The 15,942-nt window shown below is 44.3% G+C and overlaps 1 protein-coding gene across 1 annotated transcript; it reads left to right on the forward strand.

The window, feature by feature from the left end:
* Positions 1–1,285: 1,285 nt before the first annotated feature.
* On the forward strand, positions 1,286–6,370 carry neff1 (neuronal intermediate filament family member 1). The gene is made up of 4 exons (XM_077562487.1): positions 1,286–2,136; positions 3,179–3,496; positions 3,628–3,752; positions 5,353–6,370. The coding sequence occupies exons 1-4, from the start codon at positions 1,393–1,395 to the stop codon at positions 5,675–5,677; spliced, it is 1,512 nt and encodes a 503-aa protein (XP_077418613.1). The 5' UTR covers positions 1,286–1,392; the 3' UTR covers positions 5,678–6,370.
* The last annotated feature ends 9,572 nt before the right edge of the window (positions 6,371–15,942 follow it).

Consider the following 15,942-nt stretch of genomic DNA (forward strand, 5'->3'; position numbering starts at 1 on the left):
ATAACATTGCTTACCGCATATTTGATCAAATACTGGAAATTTAACACTGACCGATTTGCGGTGTGCATACAGAATATTAATTGTGCTTGTCAGAGGATAGTAACAGCCAACAGTGACTTTTCACATGCTGAGTCACTGTCACCCCATGCGCCGCCCCACCTCTTCAGCTCGTGCTAGTGTCGCCACCACACACTGCAAAGAAGAACCGAGGTGCAGCACTGCATACTAACTGCCTCTGGTTGTTATACCTTTCCTTTAGCACTGTTATAGCCATATTTCTATCCTGTCCACTTTATTTAAGCAGTCACATGAGTAATCTAACATAAAAGTAAGAATATCCTAAAAATGATGACGATGAAGGGGCAACAAAGATAAATAAATGAGACTATGGTACCTCCTAGTGGATAAAATTTGTAGTGTCATTAATAAGATGGATGGGCATAAAGTTGATCATTTAAGTAATGTGTATTGGATGTTAAAGTTATTTACATCGACCCATCTTTATTGGATTGAAGTGGCGAAGATGCATGCTGTATGCGTGTGTGTGTGTGCAGGGGTGTGGTCTAATCTCCAGACCAGCTTGGATCAGGACCAAGGCCAGAGACAGATCCAGGCAGGCGTCACTTCAATGTCATATGATGAAGGAATATTTTTGACATTGCGACCTTGGGGCTAGTAAAGACTGAATTTTTGAATGGAGACACTCGCTGTACTTATTACTGAGAGACTTATTGTACATTACTTATTACGCTCGTTGACGTTAATTAATAATCAAACTGCATCCCTTCTTAAACAGAAATACAAGCAAGCACGTTTTCATATTCCAGGGTAGTGTGCAGCATATCATAAAAGTGTTAGTCTCAATGCAGAGGTGGGGATAGGAAGGGGTGGGGGCAGACTGCAGTATCAAAACACACCCTGGTGCACAGCTGTGGGCCCCATTTCTGCAAAGAGAGCAGGAAAAAAAGGTCCATTGGCAGTCATGTCAAGTGTCCTGGTGAAAATGAGAAAATTATTGCTCTTTTTTTTTTTTTTAATCATCATCATTTGTTGTTGAAAGTGAATAAGTTTACACGCGTGTCCTAAGCGTTTTCAATTGTCATGTAACGCTTGCTTGAGTGGTGCGGAAGAGGCGCTGAATGAGTGAATTCTTCTCTCCCAAGAGGATGGAGGTATTCTGCATGGGGTAGCAGGTCCCCTCCCACATCGCGGCCCCCGCATCCATCCATCCCATCCTATTGCTTCTGCGTCAGATGATACGCAGGCGCCCCTCCCTATAAAAGTACCTGCGTGGAACTCGATCACTGCATGCACACGGCGCTTGAGCTCACGTTGTGTCTCCCGGACTCCACTTTCACGGCTTAGCAGACACCCGCAAGTGGGACAGAAAACATGAGTTACTCCAGTGATATGTATAGCAGCAGTTCCTATCGGAAGATCTTCGGCGATGCCCCGCGGGCCGGTCGCGTGGTGATGGGCAGCAGCAGCAGCCCGTCCCGCGTCCACTCCTCGGGGTACCGCAGTCGCACCTACGGGTCCCCGTCGGTCATCTCTTCCAGCAGCTACCGCAGGACCGCCGCCCCCGGCCGCGTCTTCTCCTCCTCCATGCAGGACTCCATGATGGACCTGAGCCAGTCCACGGCGGTCACCAACGAGTTCAAGATCATCCGAACCAACGAGAAGGAGCAACTGCAGGGGCTCAACGACCGCTTCGTGTCCTTCATCGAGAAAGTGCACAACCTGGAGCAGCAGAACAAAGTTCTCGAAGCGGAGGTGACGTTGCTGCGGCAACGCAACAGCGAGCCGTCGCGCCTCCACGAGCTCTACGAGCAGGAGATCCGCGAGCTCCGTGCGCGCGTGGAGGAGCTGACCCACGAGAAGAGCCAGATGCACCTGGACTGCGTGCAGATGAACGAGGCTCTGGAGCGCCTGCGGGAGAAGCTCGACGAGGAGACCAGGCTGCGGGAGGAGGCGGAGAACACCTTGAAGGGCTACCGCAAGGACGTGGACGACGCCACCTTGGCTCGACTGGAGCTCGAGAAGAAAGTGGAGTCGCTGCTGGATGAGATCGCCTTCCTCAGGAAAGTTCACGAGGAGGAGCTGCAGGAGATGCAGTCGTCACTGCAGTCCACGCAGGTACTTCTGTTGCAAACTTTACCAGCTCGATTATGCTTCACCGAGATTGTATAATTTAATGGCACTAAAGCATTGCATTATGCGCATGCTAGAATGTAAATTAAATCACCAACCTCTTGGTTTTGCGCAGTTTGACTGCATTCTGTCTTTTTGAAGTCATACGCACACAAGCCAATTTATGGCACGGCAGTTCACTACTTCGTGGTCCCACCCTTTTGCAGTAAGCCAATATGACCTGTGACAACTTATAGAAACACATTTTCCCCTTTAAGCCTATGCTACTGTATATTTACAGAACTGCATACCAACATTGTCAGACAGGTATTCATAAAAAAAAGTTTGCTGCATCATAAGGAGAAATATATTTAATATTGTTGAGCAATATGGGAAAACGATTTTTAATTCGTGATAGGGAACAATTGGCCATCATTTGCAAAAAGGGAGGGTGAGTGAAAAAGGGGAGGGGGGTTGAAATGCGCAGAAATAGCGCATCATAAGGGTGTGGTCTTCCCAAGGGGCAGTAGACAGGACAGGCCCCCTTACTTGCACTTCACACTTTTTGAATAAAATCCTTTTTTAACTGAAGCACAGCAATAATCATGTAAAACAAAGTTTTGCAGCAGCAACATATTCAAAATATATAATTTAATCTAATTCATAAATTGATATTTCCACTCCTGTATTTTCCAACTAAACTAAGGATATTTCAAGAACAGTGTAATCAATATAGTGTGAGATTGTTGCCAGGCAAATTTCTCCAGGGTATTGGCGCTTCCCTGCAAGCAATTTTACTGCCATGTAAGCGATCGACCGCACAGCAGAAGCTTGAGTCAGCAGTTAATCCTTCAGTTGAGTCTTCCAGCTGTCCGACTCAGCTTGTTAGCACATAGATCAAATGCACACTCACTTGCCACTCAGGTGAATCTTGATGAACCACAAGAGAAGCATTTGCAACACTTACTCCAAAATGATGATGATAAAACCGGAATCTAAAACGTCCTTGAAAAGTAAATAGTACAACCTTAAACCCTCTTCTGTCCAGGTGTCAGTGGAGATGGACATGAGCAAACCGGACCTGGCCGCGGCCCTGAAGGACATTAGGGCCCAGTATGAGAACCTGTCATGCAGGAACCAGGCCCAGGCCGAGGAATGGTACCGCTCCAAGTTTGCAACGGTGACCGAGGCTGCCGCTCGCAACCAGGATGCCATCAAGCACTCCAAGGAGGAGCTGACCGAGTACCGTAGGCAGGTGCAAGCTCGCACCCTGGAGATTGAGGCCCTCAGGGGCCATAATGAGGCCCTGGAGCGGCAGATTGCTGAGATGGAGGATCGCCATAACAATGAAATGGGAGACATGCAGGTATGTGGGAAGAGCTGATTACAAATTAAGTGTACCGAAATACTAACCCTGTCAAGCAAGTATCAGCTGCGATGTGGACGATCACCTTTTAGACGTTTAACTTGACCGTATGTCAATAAATGTGTTTTTAGGATACCATTCAGCAGCTGGAGGCTGCACTGCGCAGCACCAAAGGAGAAATGTCCCGTCACCTGCGCGAATACCAGGATCTGCTCAATGTCAAAATGGCACTTGACATTGAAATAGCCGCTTACAGGTTTGCAACATTGTCAGTAGGATTGTCGGCAGCCGTGCAACAATCAAATCAGTTTGTAGGAATGCGGAGACAGGAGGACTGATACTCAACTAACGTAGATGTAGGGTAGGCGCATATTCATGATGTAAAGAAATGGCAAGTCAATTTTATTCATATAGCACCAGTTTACAGGAAGTAACTTCACACATTGAAAAGGTCAAGAGCCGCATGGTGCACTCCATACATTTAAGCAAACCAAATGAACCCCACATGAGCAAGCACTTGGCAAAAAAAAACTCAAATTAAAACCAGGCTCTTTGGGTCGACCGAATGACAGAGAGAGAAAACAAAATGTAAGAGTTGAGCTACCAGCGAAGGGATAGGAGAACAATGGGCACAACAACAGCTGTATCAACAATGATCAATATTCCCATGATGACAGGAAGTACAATGTGGATGGAATCTGGCTTTATGATAATTTCATAGCATCAATTAAGTTTTGTCACACTTTGGGTTCTCATTTTCATATATTTCACTGTAAATAAAAAAAAATAATAATAATACGTTAGGTGAACTCAAAATGTCAAGGCACCTTTTGTACAACAAAATTTTCTGTTTTGCTGTTGTGAAAATTGGCTTTACCACATTTCATAGATAAATGAGAGTTTACAGAACCAACCACACTAAACAGGAAGTCAACCCCGAACCCCCACCCCCAAACATTGATAATAATATGTTCTACTATAGTCTAAACGTCATATCCTGATTAATATTTTATTTGTGGAATATGAGTTAAGCAGCAAAATCCACCCAATTTTATCCATCTCACACTGTCACTGAAAATGACATCAACAGTAGCCCAGGGCTCAGGTAACGACCAATCATGGCTCAGCTTGCGTGCATCACATGACCAATTCAATCCAATCCAACTTTATTCATAAAGCACTTAAAAAACAACACAGTCAACCAAATTGCTGTACACAAATCAAGAAAAAGTGCAACAGCACTAAAATGAGTAAAACAATAAAAAAACAAAAAAGGCACAAAAACTAAATATAACAAATAAAATGAGTAAAAACAATAAAATAATAAACTCAGAAAATAGATAAACCATGATTGGTTGTTACTTGAGCACTGAACAACTTTGGTGTCATTTTCAGTGGACAGCAAGGAGCAAAATGGCCGCCCCTGAGATGGATAAAAATGGTTGGATTTTGCTACTTAATTCATATTCAGCAAACACAATATTAATCACAATGCCGCACATACAAGATATTATTGTCAATAATTTTTGGGGGGGCTTGACATCCCTTTAAAGATAATAAACAATTTGTTTTGTAGCAAACGACTTGCTTGCTTTATTGTGCTAATTAACCTTGTTGCCATAAATGTCAATAATTAACATTTTAAAGTTGCTCCGATTTACAGAGACAGTATGTAGATTTGATTGATTTTTCTATGTTCATTTATTATTTTAAATAATATGCGCACAAAAAAAGTTCTACCACCTCAACGTACATTTTTTAATGCAATCATAGGTCGACAAATGGTGTTTATTTTTGTGTGTGTGTGTTTTTTTTAGCAATGGTTTTAATGTAATCTATTTCACTGGTGTGTGTAGGAAACTGCTGGAAGGCGAGGAGTGCCGCCTCAGCTCCGTGGGCGGTGCCATGGTGCAGTCCGGTTACCCCGGCTTCTCCTACATGTCGTCCCGCATGTACTCCCTGGGAAGCTACAGGAAGTCCAAGCCAGAGGAAGAGGAAGAGGAGGGAGAAGAAGAGGACGAGGAGAACGAGGAGGAGGGGGAGGATGAAGACGAGGGAGACGACCAGGAGGGAGGTGATGCTGAGGAGGAGGAGGAGGAGGAAGAAGAGGAGAAGCCAAAAGGGAAGGATGAGAAGGAGAAGAAGAAGGAAAGCCCCACTGAGAAGACCAGCAAGAACTAAACTGCTTGTGGAGTTGTCACCATCATCATCATCGTCATCATTTGTCATTGTTCCTGCTTATGAGATATAGTGACCAGTTACGCACACACAACATTCTATTTTTCACTTAGTCAATTTGCGAGGTGTTCCTGTTAAAAGCCGAATCAGCACGTGCAAGAGAGAATGATGCTGCCAAGATATTCCATACACTTCAGACATAGATTATTTGCTCTATATGAATAATGAATGTGCCAATCACGACCAACAAGAATAATCAAATCCTGCACATACTGTACTAGCACACACCCTTAAAGACAAATGCACAAAGCATGACACAAACAGCCAGTCCAACTTTTACGGTGCTATTAGATTTTGACAGATAAAGGTTGGCGGACATTTTTTCTTAAATCATAGCACTACCAGCTAACATCAGCTTGTCATCCTGTCATCTGTAAAGCAAAATGAATTGCTTCCATTTGAGTCCAACCTTGTGTGTCCCGCAGCGAGGGATAAGCTTCATCCCGGGCATCAGTGTCCCGTTCTCATCATGTTCTACTACGAGAGAGTTAGAGAGAGAAAGAGAGAGAGAGAGAGAGAGAGAGAGAGAGAGAGAGAGAGAGAGAGAGAGAGAAGTCAGCATTCACCTTTTCCATTGCAATATCAAAACGCAGCAATAATGGCAACTCATCAAGTCTAGTCAGTGTTTTTATTTGCTTGAATGAAGACATTGGTAGCAGTGAGCTATCTCTCTGTGCATATTAAAAAATGAACAAGCGTGAAACACAAACTACATGTAACTTATCACTACACTGGCCCGCTTCCTTTCTGTTCTTTCCTTCTTTGTGAGAAGCAACCGCGGTTCGCTGTCTTTGTCAAACATGGCCGTATTTTTGTTGAATGTAGCATTGTGAGCATGGCTGAGTGACAGGCAGCTGACAGTGACACTGACAGCCCTCCACTCAGACTGCAAGTGGCAGATGGTTCAAGCTTCCACAAGTATGGTACGTACAAGGGCTATTTTCACCACAACCTTTTATTTGGACTCTCCTCTGTCGTCATGTCCCACACCCTTGCCCTGCGTTTTCCTCGACAAATGAATGAAACAAGAGGCACAAATGCATGGCCTGACTCTCAGAGCTTGAATACTGTACATATGGTTGGAAATCATCATTTGCTTGCTGTGTGTTCAATTTAAACTTGCCTTAACCATAACTGAAATGATCAAATACAACACATCTCACCCGCGTCGTACCTAATGCTGGAGTAGCAGAAGAGTATGGATATTTTGCCAGTTGATCTGCTTAGTACATGACCGTGATGTACATGCTGCTAGCTCATGCAGTGATATTTCTCTCAAAGCCAAATAAAGCCATTTATTATCCAAACGTGTACTAAGATTTTTGTCTTTTCTGTTACGAGCATCTGTGGAACTGAAATAAATGCAAATACAAAGATGTGTAACATATCTTTGCATGATTGTTTGGGATTAGGAGTAATTTTAAGATTTTAGGCATGTCCAAAGATATTCATAAAAAATAGCATTGTAATCAGATAGCACAGACCTGACCTGTCTTTTCTCACCATCTCAACCACAAGGACTTTATCAGTGCCCACTGCCCAGTGATTTATTTTCCCCTCCTGAAAACAATCACTATAGCTACAGTATACGAGAAGGAAAAACTATTTGGAGGGCAGAGAAGTTTTTTCACCCCACATTTTGACAAGTTATGAAAATCAGTATTCTATAATTTACTGTAAAAAATATTGATTTTCTCTTTACTCACTTACGTAGATTTCAGTCTGTATTTCAGTACTTTCATTTAAGTAAAGGAGTTGAATCAGTACCTATTTAAATAGAGGTTTTCCCTTTTACGGAACGCAGAAAAAAGAATTTTGACTCGCTACTGCCACCAGTAGCCAAAAAATGAAACTGCATTTTCCCTTCTACACTACACAATACAATACACACATGACATCACATCCGCAGACACAGGGCGGGAAATTTGAACCCGTATCCTGCCTGAAAACTATTGGCCAGAGGTTTGCATGCAGGAGTTTCCATTATAAACAGTAAATGTGTTAATCTACTAATTTAAAAAATGTTTCAGTCATAAATGGTCATATAAAAAGGATATTGTAAAGATATTTGTTGGGTAAATTGTTACAAAATGCAGTTTTAAGTATCTGTACTTCTACTTACTTGCCTACAAAGTGTGACTCTTTTCTCCACTTCTGTTTTGTGGTCATGCACCAACCAATAAAAGAGTCCCTGCCAGAGGTGGGTAGAATAGTCTGACAGTACATAAACGTCAGGGACATATTGCAGTGTTTAATGAGAGTTGCTGACAGCTATCTTAAATTGAAATGTAGTGACACAAGTGAGAAGTGACGTTTACAGTCTTCAGAGCTGCCAAGTGTTATAGAGTGTCCATATTTTGTTATTGAAATCACCGAACACTGCTGCATTACACCCGGTGCGTCATTGCACATTAGCAGAAAGTGTAGCGGGTCCCGGTTGGGTGCCCGCTGGCAAATATATAGATAATCCTGTAAATATCAGAAATACGACACGTAAATGAGCGACGAGCGATGGTCACATGTTGCTCTTTGTCCATGCACTTGGATTATGAGCCATCCTTCTCCGCTGTACGTTACGTGGTCCCCGTGACACCGCAGGTTAGTGCTGCCACCCAGTGTTCATTTCGCAAAACAGAAAATCACCTCTCAATGTAAATAGACACATTGAAGTAAAACAATTACCATGAACCAAAAAAATGACTTTTGATGGAATAACTAAATAAATTACATTTCAACAAATTACTTTTGTGAGTACCACACAAGCTGGTAGAAAACGAGTCCTTTCAGCTGACATCTTGATGCTAACCTCGATAGCTGTTGTTCACATACGGCAACATTACGCCCGGTGTCCACTGAAATAATGCATCACTGCACATTCATTAGTAGCCTCTCACACACAACGAAGCCCCCGGTAGCATGCAGGGAAAAAAAGAAAACTGCAGAGCGCGTGCACGAGGGAGGCGGGAGTTGGGCAGGCGGTCAACTGGACTCTTAACTGACAGTTGCAATGTCCCATTAGAATGCAAAAACAACAGCGCCGTTTTCAACATTGACAAACCCTGCGGTTTTTCATTGGTACTTTTTCTTTGCGTGAGAAATTAAGTAAAATGTGAGAGTGTGAGAGAGGGCGGAAATGCGTGATTCTCATGCTTAATGCGTGAGTGTTGACAGCTCTGATCTAGATGCTAACCCCAATCGATGCTATGTCAGAACGCGGAAGAGAACACAAGTGAGGAGTTCTGAGAAGATCGAGTGTGATCTACAGCGACTAAATAATTTATTCGGCCAACAAAGTGCCATAGCAAATTGTTTGCGCCTGAAATGAGATGGAATAAAACCCCATTTCAATAAGCAATGTGATGTCCCGGTTCATTTGTCTTTCTGTCACTGGTGCTGTTAAAGTCACAGGTTACCGGCTAGAAGTTGTTGACTTGTCTGTGTGTGTATTTTTGTGTATTTTGTGTAACTGTTTTAGTTGTTAGCTGTTTGTTTTTCTTTTCTGAATGGCTTCCTATCGGTAGCAGGTGCTGTTCCATGTCTCTGTCTTTTTTACGCAAAAACGCATCTCTGGGCAACCGAAACAGAATTAAAGAGTACCAAATTCGCAAACACACTAAGCTCGATTTGCCCCGACACGAAAATGATTTTTATACCAAGCGCACGGGCGCCTGTCTATGAGAATAGAGCCAACGCTAGTGATAGATAAGCTATTGCCTCCGAGTGGGAACTTGCCTGCCTGTGTAACCCTGAGACGGAAATCGATGTATCTTTGTTTATGGGCCGAGCAGCGTGATGGCCACTAGGTGTTAGCAGCACCTCATCTCAACGTCTGCCTGCCTGCCTGGGCTGAGAAATAAGCATGGCTCAGATGGATTGCAGTTGCAGCTGCCACTGACAGCAGTAACAACTTAATCACAGCCACAGTGTGTGCGTGTTTGTATCACATCATGGGGACCATTTTCTGTGTTTTTACTATTATTGTGGGGACATTTCGGTGGTCCCCATGAGTCCCAACCTCTTTTGGAGGGTCAAAACTTGGTTTTAGAGTTGGATTTTGGTTGGGGTTAGGGTTAGGGTAAGGCAATCAGTTGTGATGGTTAAGGTTAGGGTAAGGGTCAAGAAAAAATGCATTATGTCAATGAGATGTCCCCACAAGAAATGTACACCCAACGTGTGTGTGTGTGTGTGTGCGCGCGTGTGTGTGTAAGTGTGTGTGTGTGCGTGTGTGTGCGTGTGTGTGTGCGTGTGCGTGAGCGTGTGCTACTGAATGCAAAAAAATCCATTTTGAATCGCTACTGCCACCTGTTGACGAGAAAGGAAACTGCAAATACCCTTTTTTAAAATAAATAAATAAAATAAATGCTTATAAATTTAAATACAACTTTACATTCTAGAACATACAAACATGTCTTGCAAAGATACCTGACAAAATATTTGTTCATTTTAACGATGGTACAATACAAGAAAAATAAATAAATAATAAAATAGACATTTAACTGTAAATACTTTTTTTTTTTTTGCATTCGCTCACACACAAACATGGTCTCCCATGCGAGCAAGCGAACCCACGCCAACCTGCATCGTAGGTAAGTGACGGTACCACTCCACCACCTAGAGCACAACTGTAAATTCCCTTCTTCACGTATACAATTCACACATGACGTCACATCCGTAGACGGGGTGCGAAATTCGGACCCGGATCTAGTCAGTAAACTATCGTTTAGAGCAGAGGTGGGCAATCTCGGCCCTCGAGGGCCAGAGTCCAGCAGTTTTTGGACGTTTCTCACTTCCAACACAAGCTGATTCCAATCAACGGCATCGTTATCAGTCTTATGCAGAGCTTGCTGATGAGCTGATCATATATCAGCTGTGTTGGAGAAGGGCACAAGCAAAACCTGCAGGACTTCGGCCCTCGATGCCCACCTCTGGTTTAGAGGCTTGCAAGAGTACACAATGTGAACAGTAAAATCTTCTCTCAGTGTGTTTAGATTTACCACTAAGAAGAGGCTGCAGTCCCAGAAGCATATTAGGAAAATGACAAGGCAGTACAGCGGAACCTGGATTTAACATATTAATGGGGTAGGGGATCATCTGTTAAAGCCATTTGTGTGTTGAAATTTAAGTACTTCTTTTCATCTCCTAAAAACATCCAATGCAGTACAGAACTTTTATTTTGTACTGTTTTTGTGACATAAATATCCCAAGTACAGTACTTTTTTTTATTACAAATTTTCTACACTTACAATCAGTCAGCAAGGCCAGATTATTGGATGTTCTAAAAGGTTACCCTGAGGGATTATCCTGTGGTATCCACTGTCCAATTTGTCCATTCAATGTGTTAAGAATAATTTTGTCGTTCTTGATATACACAAATAATTGAATTTGAAATTGAATTGTAGTAAAGTGGAGCTGAATTCATTTCAATTCTGAGAAATTAATCATCATCATATATCAGTGAGAATGACACTTTAAGCATACATTTTTTTTCCATGTGCACAGACTAACATAACATTACCATCATAATTTCATTGGAAGTACAGAGACTAACATTCAGTATAAATTTCCTTAATGTTGGAAAGCTTAGCAACTATTTCAAAGTAATGAAATGAATGTTGGGGCTGTCGTCGTCATCGGGGATTTGGAGATCTTCCCGAATGGCCAGTACATTTTCGGGTTGTTTTTAAGGGTACAACTTCATATAAGCCGTTGGCCTTCTTTTCCTATCTTGAAGTCTTATAATAATAACACAGTTATGGGCCTGTGAAGTGTGGGTACAGCCATGGACAGTGTCAGGGCGCAGATTTATTGCAAATTCAGGGGTCTGATCAATGCCGTGGCGTAGGCATGTCATGCGTTGCTTGCTCAAACATCGCCCTTGATCTGGTGGTGCCATTTGTGTGCTTCAGTCAGCAGATTTGTTGCGTGGGGAAGCATTTGCAAATCTCATCTCCTCTTTGCTACCCACTTGAGACTCTTTGGGATGAAACTATACTGTACATGCCAGGCATTATCATTTAATTACAAGACTCCCTTAAGCTTGTTATTATTTTAGGCAACTGAAACATTTACTTATACTGACCAGTGACCTTGTGGTATTATGTGCTGACTTATAAATTGACATAGTTTTACAACATTCCAATTGACTGTACTTTAAAAAATAACAACAATGTACTGTCAAGCCTATTATTCTATTTAAGTGCCATCTCTGCCCAAACACCCCTCCATCCTTCTGTCTGTCCATCTCTTCGCTCTCGCCCTCCACCTCCACTGCTATATATAGACTTCTGCATTGCAGATGTCCCAAAGCTCTGCAGAACTGGAGGAGCTGCTAAAGAGCCCCTGCCAAAAATGTACAGTTTTTCTAATCCATTGTGCTCAAGTAGGATATCGCTAGTCTGGGGCGCACAGAAGACTATAAATCTGCAATCTGTAAGCATCACGCTGCAGTGAGGATGAGGTACCACAGTCACACCTACTGCAGTTGTAATCACTGAGTGTGTGTGTCCATGCGGCTATTTCCTGTGACTAAATAGCCTGATTGGATTGGGGGGTGTTTTATTATGAACTTTTTAAAAATCTTAATAATGTAATTAGAATGTTTTATTTTTAAAACATAATTCACAATTTGAGTTTCAGTGTAATCTGTTCAAATTGTGATTGTTTACAAACTATAATAACAATTCGTTTATCAATTGATGCTCCCTGACATTATAGCTATATTAATTGTCGCCCACCCCCTATCTAGCTATCATCACACAGACTACAAACCAAGTTTACAACCCCCTGCTTTGGGATGTCAGATAATATCAAACCGTTGAATCTGCAGTGTCTGACCCCCTCCTGCTCATTTCTGTTGTAACGAGCAATCAAGTATTTATAACTGCTGACTGCTGACACGTCTGCAAACACGCTTTAACGCAAACGCTCGTTTGCAGCACTCAATGAACTATTGCTGCCACTCTGTGGTAAAAGTGAAAACTACAGTGGAAGCACCACCTCCATTAATAATTAATAGCCATTGGGGAAAAAAAACATTCAATATCTATCTATCTATCTATCTATCTATCTATCTATCTATCTATCTATCTATCTATCTATCTATCTATCTATCTATCTATCTATCTATCTATCTATCTATCTATCATACAATATTTTACACAGTATTGGTTTTTCTGCGCTTCTGTGATGTAATTCGCTGCCTCCATTATCAAGTTAGCAACATCGTAGCGTGTGTTGCGCATTTCCAGTAGTGTGGTGGTCTCTGGAGAAGTGGGTATACTCTCAACTTTTACCTTCTTTTTTTTTTTTTTTAAGTAGTCCAGAAAAAATGTCCTCTTTTTGAAACCGTGATGTAAGAATTAAAATGTTGTAATTTGTACTGTGGCAAACAAAGTATATGTTATAAAACAAATTACAATATTTAGTGAACAATGAATAAAAATAGTGAAAACCTGTCTGGTTAGACTTCAGTATTGTTTTGTGCTGTATCTTAAACTATTTTTCCCCATTTTTGTGTTTTAAATTAATTGGTACTTAAAATCACGTACCATCCTATAGCTACTATAAAACTTAACTAGAGCATGTAGCTAGTGTGTAACCGGCATCACCCAGCCCAGGAATCAAACCCACGTCACGATCAAGTATCCCGTGTATACAATTCACCTAAGACAACCGTAAATTTATGGGTTACAATTGTGGCACGGGGGAGGATTTGAAAGATTGTTTTCCTCAACATGACCCGACCTACTCTGCCTCCGATTGGCTCATCAGCCTACATGCCAAAAGTTAGCCAATCTAATCAATGTAGGCAGTGGGTACCAGCCAATTAGAGCAGGCCCTAGGTGATTTAGTGCCCTAGGCGAAAATGTAGATTGTAGTTCTCCCAAAAAAGGAAACATTTGGTCACCATAATTCACCATAGAGAAATACAGATTCTTAATCAATAAAACAGAATCTTGAGCAATAGCATTGCTAAATATTTACCAAGGAGTGTTAGCACACTCCAGTGGACAAAAACGGTAATGTTTTACTATGCAGTAAATTACACAATGAATATGAAATATAACAACATTAGTTAAACAATGAAACATTGCTCCAACACGAGCCTCGTTCCCTTCTCAGCCAGGTGCTAAAGAATCGTTCACTGAATTAGTTGTAAACTTCAGTTTGCTCCGATTTCCTGTGGCTCGCACATGTCTTCGTTGCACCTGGAAGACGGCGCTACAGTATGTCGGTTACTTATGTCAGTTCCTACCGGTTTATGAGACCTTTTCCTGTATCCTTCAAAATAAAAGTATCTACTATAGTATAATAGCACAATGAAACAACACAATTCTGCAATGCAAAAATGCAAAAACAAAAATATTAGCAGGATCATTTACATATTTTATTTTAGAAAACTTGAGGGGGGGAAATATTTGTTAGCTTTTTTTTTTTTTTGCCCTGCAATTTGGCACCCCCTCCACTAGATGGCGCCCTAGGCGACCGCCTAGTTTGCCTATGCCCTGAGCCGGCCCTGAATTAGATATAATATCCATTGTTGTGCCCGCCCCGCTCCGGTGGGCCTCCGGGCACTTCGGGCGGGCCCCAGTATCCGGGGGACGAGCCCCGCCGGGCTGGTCCCAAATGCCCGCCGGGGTCCCGGTGGGGTGGGTGGGGGTTTGGTGGGCAGGTGCGCCTCCCGCCCCCGCCCGGTTGGGGGGGGGCCCAGCTGGTCGCTCCTCTTAACTCACTGCACTAGTTTTGCACAATACATTTTAGACATAGAGGGCACATAACACACTTTGGGGGGGAGTGGGGTAGGGTGGAGACACCGTCTCCGCCCTGCAGCTCCCCTCCAATTTTAATGCACCACACAACGGGGGGCGGGGGGGTCATCGGTTGGGGCAGGCCGCAGTATGGAGCAGTGCTGCGGTCCCTTGTCCGTGTGCACCCCCCCCATTAATTTATTTTAATGCACCACATACGCTCATTGACATGCCTGGGAGGCGGGTGGATCGGAGCAGGGGGATATCATTTCCCTCTGCTCCGGTCCACCTGCCCCCAATTTTAATGCACCACACAAACACACTTATGTATATACACTGGGTGGGGTCACACTCACGGTTTAGGGGTAGAGTTCGCCAGTCGGCGAGCTGGCGAACTCAGTAACAGGGTTAGTTTTTCACTTAGATCGTTGGGGTGACGACCGGGGCCTCTCCCCGCTGGGCCTGGGGTTCGGGGGTGCCGCCCATCCTCCGGTGCCCCCATCTCCCCTTCTGCCCCTGGTGTTCTGTCCCTCCGCGTGGTTGGGGGTGGGATGGGCGCGGATGCCCTCTCCGCTCCGCTGCCCGGCCCCTCTTCGGCGCCGATGCCTGGGTGCGGTGTGTCCCCGGGGTCTGGGGGTCGGGGGCTGGTGGTTGGTGGTGTCGGTTGGTGGGGGCGGGGGGGGGGGGGGGTTACGGGGCGGCTTGGTTGGGAAGGTGGTGGTGGTGGGGGTGCTGGGGTGGGGGGGTGTCTGGGGATTTGGGGACCTGGGGGCGGTTGGGACTGGGTTGGGGTGGATGGCGGGGGTGGATGGGGGGCGGGGGGGTTGTGGGGGGGGTGTGGGCTGGTGGGGTGCCTGGTGGGCCTGCAGTGCCCTGTCCTGCTGCGTTGGGTTGGGGGCGCGGGCCGCGTTGGGGTGTGGGGCGCTCCTGCTCCTGGGTTTGCTCTCCGGCCGGTGGCCCCTGCGGGGCCCGGGGGTCGTCCTTTGGCGCTGCCGCGGCCTGGGGGGCCCTGAGGTGTTGCGCTTGCTCTGTCCCGGCGGGGGTCGACGGCTCCCCTCTTTGGTGGAGATTTTCATGCATGCCAGATCCACCACACCAGCATCTATCGAAACTCAGACACAATCTGTTTCTCCTTCAGGTCATTGAATCGGTGGAGGCTGGTGTCTGTGGATCTCACTCTGCTTCGTCTGTCCTTTCTACCTTTCCTCAGTTTCTCCTTTGGGCCCTTGAGGTCTCCCTGATTTGTTGGAATTTAGATGTCTCTGGGGTTAGTGAAGGACTCTGGTTAGTGGCCCGGTGGGTGGTGTCTGGTCGGTGCTGGGCTTCGCTTTTCTTTCTTTTCTTTGGTCCCTCTTCGGGTCTCCTGGCGGCCCCACGACTCTGGCTGGATTTTGAAGTGTTCGGTTTAGGTGAACGGTATGGGTTTTTTTTTTTTACACGCACGCACGCACGCACGCACGC

Source organism: Vanacampus margaritifer, chromosome 3 (genome assembly GCF_051991255.1).
Source record: "Vanacampus margaritifer isolate UIUO_Vmar chromosome 3, RoL_Vmar_1.0, whole genome shotgun sequence".
Lineage (NCBI taxonomy): Eukaryota > Metazoa > Chordata > Actinopteri > Syngnathiformes > Syngnathidae > Vanacampus > Vanacampus margaritifer.